General features: G+C 40.1%; 1 protein-coding gene across 1 annotated transcript in view; it reads right to left on the bottom strand.

Moving 5' to 3' along the window:
• Window positions 1-4,287: 4,287 nt before the first annotated feature.
• DYNC1H1 (dynein cytoplasmic 1 heavy chain 1) overlaps window positions 4,288-22,000 on the bottom strand; it is a 45,127-nt gene continuing 27,414 nt past the window's right edge. Inside the window, exons 50-78 of the mRNA XM_035892434.1 lie at window positions 21,982-22,000; window positions 21,732-21,852; window positions 20,864-21,059; window positions 20,111-20,228; window positions 18,973-19,188; window positions 17,343-17,555; window positions 17,033-17,160; window positions 16,440-16,593; window positions 15,507-15,653; window positions 15,275-15,425; window positions 14,813-15,066; window positions 14,507-14,641; window positions 14,313-14,407; window positions 14,046-14,220; window positions 12,534-12,609; window positions 11,232-11,392; window positions 10,844-10,955; window positions 10,702-10,762; window positions 10,205-10,328; window positions 9,744-9,857; window positions 9,300-9,470; window positions 8,872-9,089; window positions 8,569-8,672; window positions 7,988-8,199; window positions 6,997-7,150; window positions 6,069-6,211; window positions 5,503-5,671; window positions 5,013-5,140; window positions 4,288-4,572 (exon numbers count right to left, since the gene is read on the bottom strand). The exon at window positions 21,982-22,000 is cut by the window's right edge and continues 86 nt beyond it. Coding sequence (XP_035748327.1) covers window positions 4,444-4,572; window positions 5,013-5,140; window positions 5,503-5,671; window positions 6,069-6,211; window positions 6,997-7,150; window positions 7,988-8,199; window positions 8,569-8,672; window positions 8,872-9,089; window positions 9,300-9,470; window positions 9,744-9,857; window positions 10,205-10,328; window positions 10,702-10,762; window positions 10,844-10,955; window positions 11,232-11,392; window positions 12,534-12,609; window positions 14,046-14,220; window positions 14,313-14,407; window positions 14,507-14,641; window positions 14,813-15,066; window positions 15,275-15,425; window positions 15,507-15,653; window positions 16,440-16,593; window positions 17,033-17,160; window positions 17,343-17,555; window positions 18,973-19,188; window positions 20,111-20,228; window positions 20,864-21,059; window positions 21,732-21,852; window positions 21,982-22,000 — 4,198 coding nt within the window. The 3' untranslated portion in view covers window positions 4,288-4,443. The remainder of the gene's footprint in view (window positions 4,573-5,012; window positions 5,141-5,502; window positions 5,672-6,068; window positions 6,212-6,996; window positions 7,151-7,987; window positions 8,200-8,568; window positions 8,673-8,871; window positions 9,090-9,299; window positions 9,471-9,743; window positions 9,858-10,204; window positions 10,329-10,701; window positions 10,763-10,843; window positions 10,956-11,231; window positions 11,393-12,533; window positions 12,610-14,045; window positions 14,221-14,312; window positions 14,408-14,506; window positions 14,642-14,812; window positions 15,067-15,274; window positions 15,426-15,506; window positions 15,654-16,439; window positions 16,594-17,032; window positions 17,161-17,342; window positions 17,556-18,972; window positions 19,189-20,110; window positions 20,229-20,863; window positions 21,060-21,731; window positions 21,853-21,981) is intronic.

Below are 22,000 nucleotides of genomic sequence, written 5' to 3'. Positions count from 1 at the left end.
CCTCTACCTTCTGACTGTCCATTTTAGTTGAGATTAAGAGGGCAGCTCTGTTGCTGTGGCAGTTATTTATCGATACCAGTAACTTCCTGAGCATGGTTCTGTCAAACCAGTGTGTTTAGCATCGATGAAAAAAGACCTGGTTCTGGAGTGGAGAACTAAATACCTAATTTCTGGCTAAAAGTCTTCAGAAATGATGCTCGCTGTTAGTCCATGTGAATTGCTGTGCTCCGTGGCTTAGAGAAGCTGCCTGCCAGGAACCTGCCACCACTTTATCTTCCCGAGAGCTCAGGGGAAAGCTGGAGTTGTCTGTGGTCTCCCTCTGGGAGAAATAAGGCTGGAAGTCCAGCTGTCGGGCTGGACTCCGAAGGCTGGGCTGGGTGGAAGAGGGGCTTGCAAAGGTGCCAGCCCAGACAAAGAACCTGCTGCTCTCAGAGGGAGCTGAGGCAGGGGCTGGGCCAGGGCTGGGGGATTTCTGGGCTCTTTGGAGAAGCAGAAGCTGCTTTTTTTTCATTGCCCAGCACTACCTGCTGGCTTTGTGGGGATTTGTCTGTGTCCTTGAACTAGCACAAGAACACATGGTTGCAAATGGGCTTGGACTTCGGCTCCTCTGGTAAAGCCTTCAGGTTCCTGCTTTGAGGAGCCTGGATAAGCCAAGCCCTGCTTTGCATCAGCTGCGCTCAGACTCTCCTCCATCCCTGCTGAAAGCAGGTGCAGGGAGGACCAGCAGCTTGTTCTCCGAGCAGCTGTGACGGATCCTTCTAAAGGAGCAGTTTCCTTGCAGTAAACTTTTTTCCCTTTGTACCTGTGGTTTGCTTCCCTACATGGCTTGCTTTATGTTCTTTAATGGACCCAGACTATAGGCACTATTTCAGAATTATGCGCTTCTCGAGCATAAGTTCATGAAGAAAGTTCTTGCTCCAGGTCTGGACAAGTCCATGTTTAACCATGTGGGGAAAAGAAGCCTGAAACCTCAGAGTTATGGCAGCAATACTGAGACTGACTGAAAGGAGTCGGTTTGACTGTTAGTTACACAACTCTCCAAGGCACAGCAAGTCTGCAATCCAGCTAGTCAGTAAGAATTTCAGATCATCCCTGTGTAAAAGAACAAAAAAGGAGCCGAGTGGGAGGGAAGCTCTCTAAACTCTAATAATTATATATACATAAAAGATATAATTGCCTTGTCTACTACTAGTTAAATGTTGATTTGGTTTACTGTTCTGGTGGTAAGGTATACAGTTACTCCTTGTTCTCTTTATAGCGGTGTTTTAAGTGCAGTAAGACTTACCATAGCTCTCTTCAGTCCCTCTGTTTTAGGCTAATGTCACCAGGCCTTTAGAAGTCAGACTGAGACACACTTTTTAGTATATCTTTAGCAAGGGAGAAGTCTGGTTTCCTCTTCTCTAGGATTTTTACTTAATCTGGCTTTACTTTGATCAATAACTCATAGGAAGATGCTTTATAAACTGATGTCAACTTCTCTCAAACAGGTCATGCCAAGCCTGCTGGCTGGAGGACTCCGGAAAGCGAGGGACTCCAGGGGACTGCAAGTAGGTTTGATTATGTGGCAGCTTTGGCCTCAGTGTAGCATCCAAAAATTAAAATATAGGTAGGAATGTGTGGATAAACAGAAAAACTTCCATAGTAAGCCCGTGACTTAGGTTGCAAGTGGTTTTAAAGCCCACTGTATGTTGCCTCTTGTATGGACAAATAAGCCATCCACCATATTTAGGGAGATCTTTATTTTAGTTTTTAGATCCTTATGATGGTGATTCAGAAGATGCATCCATTCACTCTGACTGTAGCTTGAATTCTTTAAATAGTATGAAAGTTGCACCGTGGGCAAACGGTGCCCCAAAAGCAGTGGCTTCGGAGGATGCTGATACTTCAGACGATGGAGAGTCCTTCCCTAAACCTCCAGACTGGCTCTGCCCAGGAACAGAAGCCAGTGAAATTCAGAGGGTAAATGACTGTAAAGCACCCCTGGCACTTCCTAGCCAGGAGGAGGGTTTCCCAAGAAGCCTCTTGCAATCATCTGAACTGAACAGAGCCACAGAAGCATTTACCTCCATGTGGCTGACACCTGACCATTCCTCACCGATGAGTATTAACCCCTTGGCCTCTGCAGATCTCCTTGCAAGCCTGGGTAACAGTGCTCCACAACCCATGCCAGCAGCTGCCTGCGATGGCACAATGGCCAAACAGCCCCTAATTAAAAGAAAACAAGGGATTTCCATTCCAGAGGGTGCCAGTGAAAAACTCAGAAGGAAGAAATTCCGTGCAACTTAATCTGAGATATGACTAAATCATTGGACTTTGTTCTGAAGAATGAACCAGGTAGAGATTTCTTTTGCAGATAGCACCTGAACTGAACAAGCTTTAAACAAACTAGCTCAAGCCTGTTGGAAATGCAGCTGCATTGCATGCTGCAGGCTTTGAAATCCACCTGACAGGATCAACTAAACAAGTCTGTGTGGCAATTTAAGTGAAAACTAGCTAAGGTACCTTCACAGAACCACAGCTAAGCTAAGGTTTATGCCTGTGTGCTACTTCAGTGCCTCTTGCAGCACCAGCCCGACTCCTGTGCTGGGAGGCACCTGCTCTATTCCAGAGCCACTTCAAAAGGTAGCACAAGGGTTTGGTGAGGAGGGAAGGAAAAATGATGGCATGGTTGCGGTCAGTTTTCAATAGCTACAGCTTACCTCACACTGGCCTCATGAGTGTTTGGCTCCTCATCTGTCTGACCGACTGTGTGAGCGGGGGGTGGCTGTACAGTGCATGATCTTACAGGTTTGACTGCAAACAACTGAATGGCATTAAGTTGAACTGACTGCAACTCAAAGCAATCTAGCTTTTTTTTTTTTCTTTAGGAAGTTGACTTGTGCTATTAATGTATCTGTTCCTACTTGTTTTGAACAATGTTTTTGGTATACAGGCTCAGTATACCTGCAAGTTTAGAATTAGTGAGCCAAAAGGACTCTTCGTCCTTAGTGAGAACAATCACTTTGGAGCTGCAGAAGTGGAGCAGGCAGCTGGCAGGCTAGTTAGTCAGCAAGCACTATCTCTGATCTCTCTCTCTCCTGGCTGGTAGTTTATCGCATTTAGAGTCTGGGTAGTCCATTTATGTGGAAGGGGAACTTCTGTCTATGAAAGCGTAGTGACGGCTTGAAACATGTTGGTACCAACTACTTGTGAAATCTTTCATTCTGTGTGAATGGCAGGGATTTTTAATTTGCAGTTTCTTTCATAGGGTGGAAAGCCACTCAAAGCACTGTTTAACTTCTAGCCTTGCACCCTTCCACTAACAGCCGCATATTTATTTCATTAAAGCAACTTTGCTTTCTCCCTTATTCCCACTCCAGAGATACAGAGATGGTTTTAATCAGCGTGGAAACAAAGCTGCTAGAACAGTAAGATTCAGCAGCCTTTGTCCTAGGACACAAGCTACTGTGCTTGCCCTCTGCTTTGCCCCTGCTGCAAAGAATGCTGCAGCTGGGGCCATTTACAGAGAACATAGTCCCTAACTTCTTGGAGACAGCTATGAAGTTAAAGCTACAAAAAAATCCCCTCGCAGATACAGATTTGTGTGTATTGCAACTACATCACACACCTCTGGGCAGCAAAGTAAGCAAGTGAATACTCAAACCATTACAACAACCCAAGCAATTAGCAGGAACTCTTGGTCTCACTAATTTGGTAACAGTTCATGATATATGACTCTGTGAACTAAGATTATAACTCCTTGTTTAAGCGTTTAATACTGTCCTCTTGAACTTAATGAGACACATTTCACCATAAAAGCAGCTAAAGAAAAGAGGAAGCCCTGTCAGTTAACAGGACAAGAAAGTCTTGCTTTGGATACTCTGGCTTCTGAACACATCTCAGCAGCTGCATAAAAGCTGTTTACTTCAAGCACCAGCCAAGTTCATTACAAATAATTCATGCAATGTGATCAGATGTCACAGCAGATAATGTCAGGCTTTGTGTCTTACTGCACTGAAGACTGACATTCCAAGGCTCTTGTGACTGGAAGCTGGCTGAACCAGCTGCTGAGTGAGCTGTATGAAGGTCAACAACATGCTTGAATACTGACTTACTACTTGTTATTCTCTGGAGAGATCATAGGTACAGTTTATCCAGACCAAAAAAAATTAATTATAATAAAAATTGTATTTCCAGAAACAGAGTCAAAAATTTTGCTATAGATTTTATTTCATATAACATGATCCATCAAATATCACATCTACCAATAACAGTCTAAGCATCTCATCCCATTTTCCTTCGAAGAAATCTAGCCTACCAGCTTTCCAATGCACTGCCCCCTTTCTTTCTAACCAACTTAACACAAATCCATCTGACAACCTAACCGGGTTAACAAAAGTACAGGGTGAATACTACATAGAAGACTGACAGTTACTACAGCGTTACCAGTCAAAATAAATCTTTTCACTCAGTGCAGAGAACTGCAACACCACGTTCATAGAAGCTACGAGGGTCTTCCTTGGTAGCTATTTCGAAGTCAACCGTGAAAATCAGATCAGCACGAGTGAAATTCAGATAAACTGGTAAAGTAACCTGGGGAAAAACATGAATATAGAAGAAAAAGTTACGTAAGGCAGCTGAAGAGTGTAAGAAGTTTCTATAATACTACATGGTATTTATGAGATGGGATTTTAGTCTTAGATAACAGCCAAAATATGAGAAACAAACCCCAGGCCTAGTAAATTTACCTAAAGCACAGCCTTCTTTATAGGTATAAATTCAAGTTTTGGCCTGAACACCATTAGCATTTTTGGATGCCTCTCCTTATCTAACTACAAAGGGAAGACCTAGTCAGCACTAGGTCCATTTGCTGCTGGCCTGGAATTAGGTACCAACTGACACTGAGAGTATTACAAAAGAACAATTAGCTTTGTGGTGCCTGAGAAAAAGTATCTGTAAAGCTTCAGGAAAAAAACTGCCAGGTAGATCTAATTATAAGAGTTCTTTTTAAAATTATTTTTATCAATACTTACAACATTTGCTTTTTTATCAGCATTTGTCTGCTTGATCCAGCGAAGCTGTGTAATGGGCAGTACAGTTGAAATCGCATTTGAAAGCGACAGCTTGTTGTTGCTGCATGTTGCTCCCTGAAGCTTCAGGCCTGTAAATTGAAATACACTGTAGATTTCTAAGAGCTTTCATACATCCAGATAAAGACTGTGTCCCTGTGTATCATTTAATGGCTAAGTCCACTAAATGAGAGGTATTTCATACTGCAAAATAGCGGTTGTAGCAGATACACTATCGAACACCACTTAAATATATACTGACCTGAGTCTTGAGATTTATTAGCACTGTAAGTACTTCCCTACTACCTAATACCAAACTAATCGTTAAACAACTTTAGAAAGCATGTATTAACCTTTGCAATGATATGATCATCTTCATTTGCCACAGCCCATTTAATACCAGAAACTTCTGGAAGTATTTTAAGAGCAAGGACCTCCTTTCTGATAAGCTTACCTGTCACTCCAAAACTGCATGCATCCAGTACTGCATTCTGTGTAGTTGTAACATTGACCTCAAGACAGAGTTCTTCAAGGGACCAACTGTTTGCCTGGGCAACATATTGTCTTGTAGCAGTAATATACGCCTCTGGTACAAACAGGCCACCAAGGCACACATGGATGTTCTATTTGAGGGAGGGAAAAAAATATTTTTAAAAAAAGAAAAAATATATCAGCTGCAGTATTAATTAATGATTATAATAGATATTACATCAGCAATCTATTTACATTAAAATTTTCCTGCTGCTACTGGAACACTGCGTAACTGCTAAACTGCTTTTTGCTCTAAGGTTACCTCTTCTGTCATTCTAAAACACTAAGTTTCCCTCTAATCTGTATGAACAATGAGCCTGCTAAGCCCCACCATTTTGGACAGTATTTACAAGCACATTTCAGACAACGTTGACTGAAGTTGTTTTGCTTGAGGAACTATTTAGAAGTCTTGATGTGAAGACTCCATGAAGTAGTTAGACAGCTCCACCTGAATTAGATACACCTCTAAAAGAAGTCAGCACAAGATACCTTTAGTTCTTTTGCTCCACCAGAAGCAGCTGCCTGGGAAATATTCTGCAGCTGTTTAATGCGCTCACTGAAGTCGGACACCCATTGAATAACAGTCATACCAGCTGGCACTGTGTAATGAGACCAGCTACGAGGCAAAATACCTATGAAAAACATGATTAGAATTAAGTTTTGTTTGCATACAAGTTGGTATTACACACTATTTTGACACTTCACTTTTTTTCCCATTAGCCATTTAATGTTTGGACCAGGATATCAGCATCTATCTTAAAAGGCCCCTCGCTAAGTGAAAGCACTTTCAAAAATCACAAAGCAAATAGCCTCCAAAGCTAGTATTTATTTAAAACGCCATCCAGTTACAGAGACCTTTCAACAGCAACTTCAGTTACGCACAGCTATATGCTGCAGTAATCGATCTTCATGTTTTCATGAAGATTTGAGTTGTTTAGAAAAAATTGAAGAGGTCAAGTATCTGTGTTTTAGGAAATGCTTTTGTTCAAAGCAGACAGCAGATCTCAATGTATTACTAGAAGTAGAATGTCTGAAAATTCCACATTTATGTACAATCTTGAAACAAGTTTAGAGAATTTGATTATTTTCTAGGTTTTATAGGAGCAATACTACTCACTTTGTGGTACAAATAACTTTATTCCATCACAATTCAGAGACTGAAAGAATTGAGAAAGATTTCAGCTTAGAAATTAAGCTGCTGATAGAAGCTGTACAAATAAGCTACCTCAACTTGAAACACCAAACCAAACCAATTGGATTTTTATGCTTGACTCAAAAGTATTGCTTTTGTAAATTGGTAAAGTCAATCCCAATTTTCCTGCAATTATTTTTTTAAGCTGCTGAGCATAATAGCCTCCAACTTACAGAGTGCAAGAGGCAGAGAGCGTGCTGAGAGATGCTAATTTAAATATCATACCTTTCACCAGTTCATTTATTAGTGTACGTAAGTAGTTGGTTTGTTTCTTTTTTCCTTCACACACTTGAACCACATCTGCAAGGTCCTGACGAACATCCTGAAGCAGCTTAGCTCCCATTTTCACCTCTCTCTCAAAGAATCGGAACAAAGGATCCTGATTGTCAAAACATTGAAAGTAAGTTGCAGGTCGAAGTTCAAGATTCTTGCTGTAGAACTGCTACAAAAAGCCACCCCCAAACCCCAGATGGACTGACCAGTGACACTGTGACTATAAGCATTAAACACGATGATGCAGTCTATGGTGCAGAGAGTGATTGCAGAGACTGTTTTACAATCAACATTTCCTCTCCTTTGGAGAGGCAAGAAAGTAGAAGTCTCAGTGGAACAATTAATGCAGACTGCCTGCTGCAGCTCCTTCCAATCAACTCCGGGTTTCTTTCAACCAGCAACAGAACGTTCTCACCTACTGTCCCCAGAGTAAGTCTTCAGAAGCAGTTAGGCAATCAGGGGCATATTCAAGTGGGGAGCTTATTCCCAAGTTTGAGGTTAGGGTACTACTGTCCAAATTTCAGTCAGCAGAAGCTGCTGTGTGTCTCCCCTCACTAACCATCACTAAATTTTAGCAGTAATTAACGTGCACTGGCTCTAAAGGCAGTATCCTGAGTAGCAGTCAGTGTGCTACAAGTACAACAGGAAGCACTTGTTCCTTGCTACCTGATGACAGAGAAGCTTCAGAAGTGGTACCCTTGATAGACAGCTTGCCATTGGATTTCTTCAAATAATCCCCAGAACACATAAGCCAACTTCTAAGAGCATTTCAAGAAACCCAGAAGGGCATTACATAGCTATGGCAGTCAGAATCAACATCAATACGGGTTTCATTGTCCCTCCCAACAGTTTAATCGGTACTTGCAAATCACAATGCACTTGTTCCAATGTACCAGAACTTGTGTACTTCCTATGCCCACATTAGACAAAACTTAGTTCTTACCTTAATGTTTTCCACAGTTCGCTTCAGATGGTTTAGAGTTTGTGGGATAAGGTGAAGCCAGTTAGAGGCTGTGGTATGCAGTGTTCTCATCCAGGCTGGGCGACCATCTGATGTAGAATCAGTTCTTGTCTTCTTCTCAGTTTCTGCATAAGCTAGATCATCCTCATCCTCTAGCATCTGCATTTTCAGCATTTTGCTGATCATGTCTATGCCTAAAACAGAAGAGATGCTGTTAGTCAGAGAAGCAGTGGCATCAAGATGAAAACATTCTACTACATGCTCAAACTACGACTTTTTAGTTTTAGACCTAAGATACAGAACCTGCCTGTCGTAAGGTGGCTCCAGAGAGAACAATAAAGCTTTCCAGAAGCAAGACGGGAACTTGACATCTAGAAGAACATTTAATTCACAAGCTTCTGGTTAGTTTTTGGAATGCTTGAGTGCTTTACCTTACAGAAGTTAAACCAACTATGTTGAAGGAGGAGGGGAAAGCTATTAATTCTTCAGCATTCTCTTCTGTTTTTTAGTTAAAAAGTTGGCCTGGTGATCTATGCAAGATATTCTTAAAGTTCTCATTTTACCTTGTGTGGTGAGAAGAACTTTCTCTGCGTTATTTGGCAGGCCCAGCCATGATGGCGTTTGTGTATCTGGCAGCATCTCAACCCACTGGACAAATTCTTCACGCCTGCAAGTCAGAGTTTTAATATTCATTAGAAGGCTTCCCCTATTAGAATAGCAAGGCAATTCTTTGCCTGAGACTAATGTTTACACAGCTAAATTCCAGCACAGAGATACAGGTCAGGATTTGGTTGTGGTTTTTTGTTATTTTAATTTTAGAAAAGAAAAGAAAAGCTGTACCATCAGGATAAGGAAAAAAATGATACCTGATTCCATCTGGCATCTGAATATCTTTGTGCCCATCAACCTTGCAAGCCAGTTTGAATTCACTATCAAAACTTAAAGTAGTGAACAGACGTTCCAAGAAAGTGTTTAATAAACGTTGATCAAATTCATTATCAATGCGACCTCCATAGATGGACTGTGCCATCAGTGTCTTTAATGCAGACCAGGGGATTTTGTCAGGTGAGATGTTTTGGCGGCCCTGTAAATAAAACACAATGTAATTAGCAGGAAACAATGCTTTTCACCTCTCCTCTGACAGAGGAATCAAATTCAAGAACCAAGTTAAATTGCCACCAGGTTATGTGAGCCTACTCATCTAACTTATTAAATGTTTCCAGAACAGACTGCCTCACTGACTATCTTAGATATAGGTAATACTTAGATTACTTAAGTACATAAAACTACTTGCCTTTGCTGTATCATCCAGCCATGTATCTACTGTGTCACATGCAGATCTCAGATCAGATTCTCCAAATTCATACTTCTTGGACCAACCCAATGGAGCATAGCGCAAACGCTCTTGGATAATGGCATGGAACCAAGCAAGGAGGAAGTATAAACGAGCACGTTCATTTGGAGACTAGGAAGTAGAGAGAAAAAAATAAATACCCTTATTACACAACTGAACTAATAATCAAAGCTTGCTAAAAGAACAGAACAGACTTAATGCTAGATTGCTACCAAAACTGAATACATTCTGCCACCAGAAGGAGCAACTACTACTTTATTTCTGTGAGAACAAAAAAAATTCTATGTACATCTTAGAAGCTAAAGTTTTAACATCTTTATCTAAGGTAAGGTTTAACAAACACATCCGGACATTCCCTTTCACCCACACAAGCCGCAGCCGTACCTTGCACATTCTAGAAACTGGAATGCTACTGAAAGTCCTCAGCATGTTTGCCTTTACACCAGGAGGAGGTTCAAACACGAAGATTCGGCCAGCACGTAACAAATTCACTGGCACCTAGAAGAGAAAATATCCATCAACTCAAATCCAACTCGTTTAGCCTTTGCCAAGTTAAATCCCTCTAACAGCACAGTTTGCATTAGATTTCAAACCTCACTATGAGCACACACAGTGATGTCCCACCTTTCTTTGGGAGCATAGGGGAAGCAGCAAAAGGAACGGTATGAAGTTTTCAGCTACAACTAAGTTATCAGAAATCAAGGCTAGTAACTATGATGACAAGCACGTATTCTCCTCCTTCTTTAATGCAGAAAGGCAGTAATAAGAAAACCTTCCCTGCGTAGCACTCTTGGCTCCACAAGCCACTTATTCTACCAGAGCATCAAATTTCATATCAACGTTACCTTTGGATTAATCTCCATGGTAAGGAAGAGCCTGAAGCAAGCATGGGGTTGTAGGGAATGTAGCTTCTTTTCTAGTTGCATGAGCCAGCCAGGAGCCAAATGAACATTCTTCAGCATTACCCATCTGTGAAGTTTTGAAAAACAAGTGCTTTTTAATGTACAGCTTATGGGTCCTGGCTATAATCACCACAAAGAGTAACAGAATATGATACTAATGCTGCAGATTTTCCTCCCTCTTTAAAACCTGTCTTCTACATAGAATCAGTTACTGTCTACTGCAAATGGCCTAACTTTTCTGTTTTCCAGGTACAACCTACTTCTCTTGAAAATATTTATATCAAATATAAGTTGTCAACAGCTGTGCTTAAGTTATTACAAATTTCAGTTCAGAAGATAGTCCCAATTTTTTACTTATTTAGCCCATAAATTATTTCCCTCCTCCCCCCATTTACCTTTCTACTAGGCAGTATTCTAGCTAAAAAGGAGACAGAACTTACCTTCCAGATTTCACTGCTGTGTTTATTGCTTTATCTGCTTGGTTAAACCCTTCAGCAGAACCTAGAAGACAGAAGGTTGCTAAAGGTCTTACTGCTAACAACTTAATTTATGCTTAGATGATGAAATATGCTATGTTCTTACCAATAGCAATAGAAGTAATCTGCGTATTCTGCTCAGCTGCAAGGTCTTCAACATGACCACTGGCATCGTAACCAGGCACTGAACACATCAGCACAGGGGTATTAGGTTTCACCTATTGTCCGAGAAGTTTAAAAGGATACGAATCAGTCACTACATGAATGCAAGAACACAGTAAGTTCAGTTCTTCTTCCCTCCAGCCAGCTAAAGACATTATGCTACTCTTAAGTCTTACATTAAGAAATAGGAAAACAACCCATTCTTCATACATTCAGGAGAAGGATAAGCGGAAGAAGTGTTCCAGTGGGTAGCTTTACTCACTACGGAACTCATGCACAGTGGCACTAAGCATTACCTCAGGATTTTAGCCTTTCAAAAAGAAGCAGGTTACCTCTGTATCTACAATGTGTGTCAGATCTAAAGGCTGCTCCATAATGGACATGAAAGACTCTCCGAGATTTGTTGAAACAAAGGTATGTGCCATTGCCAACAAACGATCTGGACGGAAGGCCTGGATCAGAAGCAAGCGATGAATGGCCTGTCCAATAGGAGCTGAAAAGGGGAGACAGGATTATACAGGTAAGAAAAACATCCTCAACACCTTCCTCTTTTCAATTCTCCATTCAGTTTTTCCCATCTTGTTGTAAAAACAAGGTATTTAGAGAGTTAATTACCCCTTTGGAAGATCTGTTGCAATGTATTAATTGAATGTTTATATTCTGTCTTCATTTCAACAGTCAAAAGGAACTTACCATCTTCAGTTGGTTTGTCTTCTGTGACATTTCAATTACCTGCTCAATTGCTCATGATGTGAGCCCTTTAAAAGCCTACCTTGACAAGATGCTTTTGGATTCTACTGAAATGCTACTGGTTTACAAAATCTGCAGTCTAGAAGTATTGCCATGAAGTGATGTTAATGTCCAGGGACAACAGATCTCTTCACATCTTCTCACTCATTCAATAATCTGCCATTCTGCTAGATTTTTAAGTATTATGTATTTGTCTAGCATGGATAGGATAGATAAGCTAGAGTTGCTTCGCTTCACGGTCAGGCAGCTTTATTGTAGCTAGTAAACACAAGCTTAGAATCCTTAATTTAGAAAGCCACCTACAGGAATGATCACAGATGGCAAACACTTCCTAATGTTACCTTTCAGATTGGGAGGAGCTGAAGGGCAATAGTTATCCTTAAGTTCTAACTCTTAACAAATTAGCACTAACAACTAATGAAGCAAGAATTAAGACTTTATACTTAGATACAATTGCAGGAGGAAACATTCTAGTATACCAGCCCCGGCCTCAGAAAATCTGTGTCATGGAGCTTTTTAGAGTACTGAGCTGCTTCCAGATTTGCAGTGGCTAAGGTTAATCCACACTATTATGCAATCTAGTAAGACTGTGGAATTACGTTTCATCCTCAGTGGAAGACCAGATCACAGGTTAAGATGCAGAAACCAAGTGTAGTAACTACTGCTTAAAAAAAAGAGTTGGTTTTTTTTTTTAAAAAAAAAAAAAAAAAAAAGAAAACCCAAACCCACCAGACTTGAGGTTCTTCCACAACTTTATGATCTTCCCAGGCTTTAAGGTCCACATTAAAGTTCTACTTTAGAATTGCTTTAAAATCATAGTAATTCTACTTAGATTAAAGTCAGTACAGTAGAATTGGTGTGGACAATAGTGCAACTTAACTTACTTGCAGGTTTTTCTTCAGTCCAAAGGTATGGGACAGTCTGCTCTGGTGAACTGCTATCCAGCCAGATACAGAATTGCTATATAGAAAGAAAATGCAAAAAAAGGTGAAATGGAGTTTCATGGCATCAAAAATCTGCTGCAAGGTGCAGGTCCTGTTCATGGTGCAACAGGGATGTTCAATTTCAGCCTTAAAATCTAGAATTTAATGTACTGCAGAAGTGTTCACCTACACACCGACTTTCAGTAGGAAACAAAGATTGCTAGCATAGGGTTGGACTTGGTACATTCCAAGCTCTACTAACTTTGGATTTGCAAACAGATCTTTAAAAATTCTAGTAAGCAGCTAAATGTTTGAACAATGAAATGCACAAGTCCCTAAGATTTGCTTGTATCTTATAATCTGTCTTTAAAATAAACATTTAGAATGAGTACCAGATAAAATATTTGAGCTTCCATCTGTGAATAAGTCTTGAGAAATAAGACAGGGCTAACACTGTTAAACAGAAGCACTATTATATTAATATTAATGAAGTTAAGTCAAACATTAAACTTATCCCCAAATATTGTCCAACACTCAACAGTTTGTTTTTTTCCAAGGCTTCTAGATACAAATAGTTTGAATGTTTCATATATAAATGGTTTGAATGCTTCCTTGAGCAAGACTGCAATTCGACCAGCACATACAGTAAGTTTTCAACTCATTCTTCTTCAATGAGTTTCTCCAAGTTCTGTTGTTTTCTTTTAAACAAAAATCCACATGTAAAACTCAAATTATGCGTTGCCTATTATGCTTTCTTTAGATGTGTCCAATCATTTCACTGATATCCCCTAATTCTGTATTGCCTCCAGCACCCCTGATTCTACACATCTCCTCCAACTCCCAGCCCAAGCTACACATTATTTTACCCCAGGTTGAAGAGTTTGAGGAAAATTAGACTTAGCAAAGAGAATGCAACTTTTAAAAACTAGGCAGGGCAATGAAACAGGTACCATTTAAGATATGGACATATTTTGGAACATACAGTTTCACAGTCAGGACACAGATGTCTTATAACATTTAGGTCATTAGAAGGAGCAAAGTTTTCAGCAGCTGAGTGCTATCCAAATTTATTCCAAGTAGTAGTGTCTAAGAGCCCACCGTAATGATATCATTATATGGCTAGGGCTGCTCCCCTCTGCTGCATAATTATCACACAATAGCGATGCAGTAAAAGACATGCAGTATCGTACTTTCTGCTACCACAGGAACCAAAGCTGACTGCAAAGTTAGATGAATGGTGAAGCTGCTTCCATGGCTCAGTGATGAACGCTGGTATTTACAACCCAAGTTTCATAGCTTGATTACAAATGAAGTAAGAACATTTATTTCCACAACAACCGTAACTAGTTAATCTCTAAAGCCTCCTTTCTCTTACTAGAAGAGCTTACTTGTAAGCACGAAGCTCTTAAAGCAGACACCTGAAAAGCTTTACCAGGTAGTTTAGTGCAGAATCAAACCCTAGCCAACACTTACCTCATCAGCTTGAACTTTTGAAACAAGGTCCTTAAATGCAGGAAGGCAGCTCAACCGCATCATTGCTTCTGTTTGCTCTACAGTCAAACCATTGATTTTTGGAAGAGATGCAGTGTTTAGTACAATTTCCTTCCCTCTCAAGAAATGCTGGAATTCTGCATCATATGTAGGCTCCCTAATGTTAAGGGAAAAGAAGACTTTAGCTAGGTGCCTTCAAGACATCCCTCCCTTTTCCAACTAAAGTAAAGTGAGAAAACAAATGTTTACCCAATAGTGCCTTTCAGTTTAATCCTGGCCAGCAACATCGCGAATGTTATGTGATCTTGATGCAGCATGCCACGTGCCACTCTATTGAAAGCCACCTACCAACAAAACAGTGAAGTTAGTAGCATAAGAAGCCTTGAACTCTGACACTTCAGAAATTATTAAAGAATTAAATTTACTAATTTAAAAAATCGAACCTGAAAGAGATCCTTTGTGATGATTGAGAGACGCTGAGTATGGTCTGTAATTCCCTTCAGATTTGGGTTCTCATACAAGACATTGTGATAGATGTCCAGGAAAAACTGGAGAGAGTATTGGTACAGGAAATGTATCTGAAAGACAAAAGAGTTTGTTTTTTCTCTCTAGACTCCTGCTGTTTGATAGTCAATGGCTTATGCCTACCATAATACAATACAGCAGCCAAGGCTGGAATTAGGCAGTGCCTATTTAGCTTTGAACAGTAAATACATGAAGCTTCCGGTAGGAAGAACAACTCATCCTACCTGTTTCAGTGACTCCATAGTAAAGTAGATACTGCTGCACGCTGTAGAAAGAGGCAAGTACTGCTGAGAGACAGTCTCCACTTCCTGCATGACAATATCAGTCTCTTCTACTTTTCTGGTGACCTCTGCTGCTTCCTTCTTCAGGTTCTCAAGAGTAGTAATGATGGTGTCATCATCCAGGATACGTCCCTTCACTTCATTAAGTGCTTGTAGTAGGGATTTTTCTAACTGACGCAAGCGCAGCTGAAATTCACCTTAATTAGAAGAAAAATCAGGTTACGTATTGTATAGATGTGTTGGTTTTTATTAATTGTATGAACTGTGTATACTTTGCCATTGGACATCCTGAAAAATCAAGAATATCAGCTATGAAGATATTTCACTGCCTATTTCTACAGCTACTGTAAAACCACTGTATTCTTTTAGAACAGGAGGAAGTTACTTTAAGTTTGGTAAGCATACCCTGCAGCTTGAGAAGGTCAGAGCGTTTTTCATCAACATCTGGTCTTTCAGCTTTCAGGACTTCATTCAGACACTGGCTCTGTAAGCTGCTGCGAGTTACTGTGAAGTTCACAAATGTAACACGAGAGCAGAGGTCCGGTGGGAATTCAACCTATCACAAGAAACATGAAAAACTTTCTGATCTCTCTGATATACCATTTCTACAAACAGGACAATCTTTTGTTTTACTTACTGTTGGATCTCTGGTGGAGAGGAAGATAACGAAGGATGGTGACAAATCAATGTCTTGGTCTCCCAGAGTAATCAGAACTCTGCCTCCAGTTCTCCGCACTTCACGATTCAGGACAGGATTCAGAACTGGATCATAGCTCTCCACATCCTAGAAGCAGAGATGTGTCAAGAGATTCTGTTTCTTCCAAGTGTCTCAAGCTAAAAATTTTGATCCAACTAGGGCTTAAAGCTCTGGTAACAATCAGTTTGCAGTTGGTTTTGAATATGGACCACATTCAGAAGGTATTTCCGCTTTAGATTTGTAGTTGAGCTACACAAGCACAGAGTTTAGGCTACTACCATACAAAATCTCAGTAGGGGAGTGTTATTATTTTGTTAGTTCTAATGCACAATGAGCCCTATTCTAAGCAGCAAAAGCAACAGTTACCGATCTCATCTGTGAGCTAATCCTTTGTTTTTCCATTTCCATACTAAGAAGCGAAAAATATATCCATCTCAAGTGAAATTCGATTATTCCTACAGTTGCCTATTTCTGTGCATTACTGAAACTTCTTCCTGCTACTTAGAATAGATGTAATTCTAGATAACTAGCTATATTAGGTGCTATTATCTAAGACTAGAAATAGCATACGGGAACAAAGGAACAGATGGACAGGCTACAAGTCATTTTATAGAGTGGAAGTAAAGAAAGATCATTTGAAAATAAAAGCATTTGATCTTAAAATGGTGGGAAAAGTAAAAACCTTCTTTTGACTGTGTATCTCACTAATCATATTTTTCTCACCTCACATATCACTCAGTACTAGTTTACTTGTTAAATTAGAGTTTGAAAGTAAACTTGTTTGCATTTACTAACAGGACAATTGCAAACTTTTCTAGTACCCGGCAAAATTCAAGAATTTAAAATAATTTCTAACGTGATCATGCAACTAACCTGTACCAGAAGTGGGTTACCAAATCTCAAGGCACTTTCCAAGTTCTTCCTGAAAGCATCATCCAAGAAACTAGTACGAGTTATCTTACGGTCTTTATATTCATTCATGATAAACTCTGTAGCTTGCCCAGATGGATCGATGATCAATGGATACCTAAGTTAGCAATAAAATGCTTTCATTATCTGGGTTTTGACTGCAGACAGCTGTTTTATAAATGAATGAAAAAGCAGTTTTATGAATTTACATTGCATTATTAGTCTCAACTCTAAAAGCTTGTCTATTGAAGGAGTAAGATTGCCAGGTTCAATGACTTATTTCAGTTCAGTTTTGAAAGGTAAGTCTGTACTTGGACAACAAAATAGCTTCAGTTCAAGCCAACTTATTTTAACAGCTAAGCATAACAAAAAAAGGCAAGCAAAGATGAATGAGAATTTTTACGTTTACACACGGTTCAGAAGCTTTTACAAACATTAGAAGCTCTCTCAACAGTGAAACAGTGCTTTGAAAGAGTTACTGTGATTCTTTGATAGGTGTAAAACCTGGTCTGCTGAGAGAACGTTGCTTTAGAATTCTACATCTTAGGATGAAATACCTATTAAACCGCTTGAGCATGATAGCATTCTCAGTGCACAGGTCGTCTGCAGGTAGAGAACTTGCTTGCCAGCGAAGCCGCTCATCTGCGTTGGAAAGGTACTCTGTCCTTGCGATGTCTGTACGGAACTGCAAGAAGTACATACAGTTAGTATTTGACTAGAGATTCTCCAACTAGCTAGTGAAGATGTTTTGAGTAAACACAGAGTATTCTTTTCCAATAGTTCCATTCTTTACTTAGCAATCTTAATCCTTCTTTAATGGTTGCAGTAAATTGATTTAAGGTTAACTTGTCCTGACCATATCTTTACCTGGATATTTGCCTGCTGCAAATGGTGAGACCATGTAGTGAACAGATTCTGACGCATCTGCTGATCAAAGTAGCCAGCATAGGCAATAAAAGCTCCTGAAAGTAAGCAGTCTCCTGCGATAGTGGACATCTGGTTCTTGAAAGTTTCACTTGTCTTTTCCCATCTTTCACGTTCAGCAGAAAGACTCTTCAGAAGAGCTGTGCTACGGTTTACCTAGAAATAAGTGGTGAAGTAGTCTCTTCAGATGACATTGTTACGGTATTAAATGTGTCTGGGGACACTTATATTGACTCAAGGCCCAAGTTACATTCAAAAGCTCAGAATGAAATTAGATTTGTGTTTCTTCAGTGTTGATTTATTATGTTATTCATATTATTATTCAACTGTTGTTTAGAAGCATTTAAAAGTGCAAGTACTGGCATAGTAATGATGTGCTAATAACTGGATCAAGTACATTGGGAATTCCCCCCTGCCCTGTAAAGTCCAGTTAAGACATTACAATTACACTACATCCATGCCTCTTTCCAAAGGCTTCCCGCTTCTCCAGCCCAGTTTCAGCAGCTTAAGAAGTTGGTGAGATCCAGGGATATAACAGACAGCTCAGATGCACTGCACAGGGAAGCAACCAAGTCTGCTTACAAGTTTGAAGAATGGTTTAATTTCTGACTGTCAAAGAATGGAAAATTACTGATACATAAGTGTCTTACTTTTGCTTCTACAGCAGCCAAGTCTGCCTTAATAGCTTGAGCCTCCGAAATCAGTACTGCATATTCTTCTTTGTACCGAGCAATACTGGCCTCAAGATCACGAATCATCTGCTCTACTTCATTTGCTTTCTGCTGGTTGTCTTTGGCATCATCCTCCAGCTTCTGCAGTTCATTGCGTAGAGGTTCTACTCTTTTCAGCATATCAGCATAATTCAGCTGTAAACAGTAAAAAGGCCCTTTATACTTTCTAGAATCACATGGTTTAACAAAAACCACACCATTCAGGCATATACTATCAATTGTATATCAATTGTATATCAATTGTATATCCGGTATATCAATATATCCGGTATATCAATATATCCGGTGACAAGTGGTGTCCCTCAGGGGTCCGTACTAGGACCGGTGCTGTTCAACATCTTCATCAATGACTTGGACAGTGAGATAGAGTGCACCCTCAGCAAGTTTGCAGATGACACCAAGCTGAGTGGTGACACTTATATTGACTCAAGGCCCAAGTTACATTCAAAAGCTCAGAATGAAATTAGATTTGTGTTTCTTCAGTGTTGATTTATTATGTTATTCATATTATTATTCAACTGTTGTTTAGAAGCATTTAAAAGTGCAAGTACTGGCATAGTAATGATGTGCTAATAACTGGATCAAGTACATTGGGAATTCCCCCCTGCCCTGTAAAGTCCAGTTAAGACATTACAATTACACTACATCCATGCCTCTTTCCAAAGGCTTCCCGCTTCTCCAGCCCAGTTTCAGCAGCTTAAGAAGTTTGTGAGATCCAGGGATATAACAGACAGCTCAGATGCACTGCACAGGGAAGCAACCAAGTCTGCTTACAAGTTTGAAGAATGGTTTAATTTCTGACTGTCAAAGAATGGAAAATTACTGATACATAAGTGTCTTACTTTTGCTTCTACAGCAGCCAAGTCTGCCTTAATAGCTTGAGCCTCCGAAATCAGTACTGCATATTCTTCTTTGTACCGGGCAATACTGGCCTCAAGATCACGAATCATCTGCTCTACTTCATTTGCTTTCTGCTGGTTGTCTTTGGCATCATCCTCCAGCTTCTGCAGTTCATTGCGTAGAGGTTCTACTCTTTTCAGCATATCAGCATAATTCAGCTGTAAACAGTAAAAAGGCCCTTTATACTTTCTAGAATCACATGGTTTAACAAAAACCACACCATTCAGGCATATACTATCAATTGCATCTTTTCAAGCTGAAGTACTTGCAACCTGTGTAAGAATTAATGGCTACTTAACAGAAACTCAGGATTGTTTATCAATCCCTAGGGCTCTAGTTTAAACCAAGCCCAGACATAAAAGTAATTGCTTTTTGCAAGATCCTTTTACTGCGCTGTAGACTTACAGGAAGTCACCTGAAAGGTTGAGACCACACCAAGTAGTGTACAGCACTGTTTTGCACAAATACTTGATTGGGTGTTCATGCCAGTACTGAGCTAATCTGCCTGCCTTAGTAAAGAATTGAGTATAGCCAAGCCACAGAACAATTAGGATAGGACCTAATGGAAAGATTAATCTAAGCAGAATCTTATTGAACTGCAAGAGGCAAATGAAACCATCCTTGGATATGTCAGGATGGGGGCATCTTCCCAAAAGCCTATTCCTTTAGAAAAAGTCAAGTATTTAAAAGTCTGCCTAAAAGACCTTAACAAGATGCCTGTGAGTGTGCCCCACTCTGAAGCAAGACAGAGACTGTGTAAGTTTCATTAAGAGGATTGCACTGCATTTTCCAGCCAAGAATTGTATTGTCCTGTAGAATGATACTACATACAGAAAGGATCGGCTATTGTTTACCTCAATTTTTTTGGTGCAAAAGCTGTATCACAACTGGCCACTAGTTCTCTGGCACAAGATTACAGGGCCCAAAAGAATTCATCTGGACCTTCTACTGATTTCTTTGAAGCAAAATAGCTTGCAATATTTAGTTGATCAGAGAGATTCAGAACCTTTAGACGCTATTATATGCCTTCAGGCTCACTCCTTTCACCTTGTGTTTGCTCTCCTGCAGTACTGACTTTACCTGTGCAATTGCCCATTTCACCATAGGCCCGCAGGCCAATGATGCTCTGTTTACAATTTCATAGTTGTAACTTGGATTTGACAGGTAGTTTTTCTTCATCTTCTCCCGGATGGCATCACTGTAAGGCAAAAGTTTTTAGAGATAGCATGAGTGCACTGTATGTCAGCACACAGGCGTCAGTATCTCTTTATCTGGCCTGCCTTCCACAGTTGACACAAACATTTGCTAGCAGTTTTGCTGACTGGTAGTTGAGATGCTTTAAATAGTTCAAGATATTGTTTCAGAAATTGCAGCTTATGGTTGATAAAAGGTATTTAAAAATATTTTAGGATTAGTCACTCACAAATTGCTTAACTCGCTTGTAAATATTTGGGGTCAGAAGGGAATTCTGGTCTCTAGTCTGACCTCCTGCTTATATTCTGAGCCAGCTAGGTGAGCCTGGATAAAGCCCTCAGAATCCTGGTCTGTCATTGCTGCATAACAACTTCCAGCTAATAATGTGGCTTTGGACAGCAACACACTGCTTTGCTACCATGCCTCAACAGCAGCTGTATTGTCCCAGTTTGCATGATACACCTTTACTTCAGCAGTCTGTTTCCTGTACCACCTACACATCCATTACATGCATGAGTAACTTAGTCTCACAAGAAGTTGAGTGCTACTAAAGCAACTACTCAGAGAAAAGTCCAATTAAGACCCTCTATATCTTTGTGAATAGATTATTCACACACATAATTCACACTTGCACTTTACCTGATTTCCTCAGCAGAGAAGTTAACAATGGTTGGAATGAAGTTCTCTCTCATGATGATGGAACGTATTTGTTTCCAGTCAGTTGTACTTTCGCCCAGTAGTAGGCAGATGGACTCCAGTGCTAGCTTCACTGCTGCAGGTGGATTAGCCATAGAACGGACCTCTACCAGATGCTGTTTCTTTATTGACTTCACAGCTAACCGGTGCCAGACAGATGATTAATGTTGATTGGGAAGAAAATTAACAGTCAGTAAGGTCCATTAAAGTACCTTGGATTAGTAAAAATGCTTCAGGAGTCTCAAAAGGAATTTGAGATTAGAGAAGCAGATACTAGCGGATAACATTCAAACTACTGCTATCCCTACATAAACTTTTGGGCCAGCTTGCCCACTGGCCACAGGCAACTTATTCTGCTGCCTAACGACGATCCACTTAAAGCTCTGTTACAAGGAATGACTCCTCTATCCAGTTAAACTGAATTTATTCAGTCCCTGTATTTACAAAGAAACCTCATAATCAGAAAGACCACTGATGCTTTATTACTGCACAGGCAGCATACAATCAAGCATCAGTGGTCTTTCTGATTATGAGGTTTCTTTGTAAATACAGAGACTGAATAAATAACTAGAGCTGGTCTGCCAGAAATGAAGCCGCAAGCCATAAAAGGAGTACCAAGTATCAGATCAGTACTATAAACAGCACAAAATCAGAGCTCAGAGATAGGAATTTCTTCAACACTGTTCAGCTCCATGCTAAAAGCCCACACTTTTGTTAGGCAGAACCAATTCAGACTGCACCAAAACACATTCCCATAGACTTCAGTTTTAGATTGAATCCCATAGTGTGATCTCTTTAGGTGCTAACATACCATTCTGAGCTTCAATGACAGCAGGCTCCACCTTGTCAAGATCTTCTTTCACACTCATCTGCTTGTCTGCAATGACCTCCTGCTGCTTGTGCAGCTGTTCCTGAATCTCCTGGCTCATGACCTAAGAGGAAGTTTCACAGACAAAATACTGCTTTTTAGAAGTTGAACCTCTTCCAGTACTTGCTGTGCAGGCTCTGTTTTTTAAATAGAAATATTTACTAGGCACAGAGATTTAAAAAAAGATTTTTACTTTTTTCTTCTCAGCTTCC

This window comes from Egretta garzetta, unplaced genomic scaffold (genome assembly GCF_000687185.1).
Source record: "Egretta garzetta isolate BGI_Z169 unplaced genomic scaffold, ASM68718v1 scaffold374, whole genome shotgun sequence".
NCBI classification, from domain to species: Eukaryota; Metazoa; Chordata; class Aves; order Pelecaniformes; family Ardeidae; genus Egretta; species Egretta garzetta.
The sequence above is the reverse complement of the archived record's forward strand: the minus strand, read 5'-3'. Positions and strand labels throughout refer to the sequence as shown.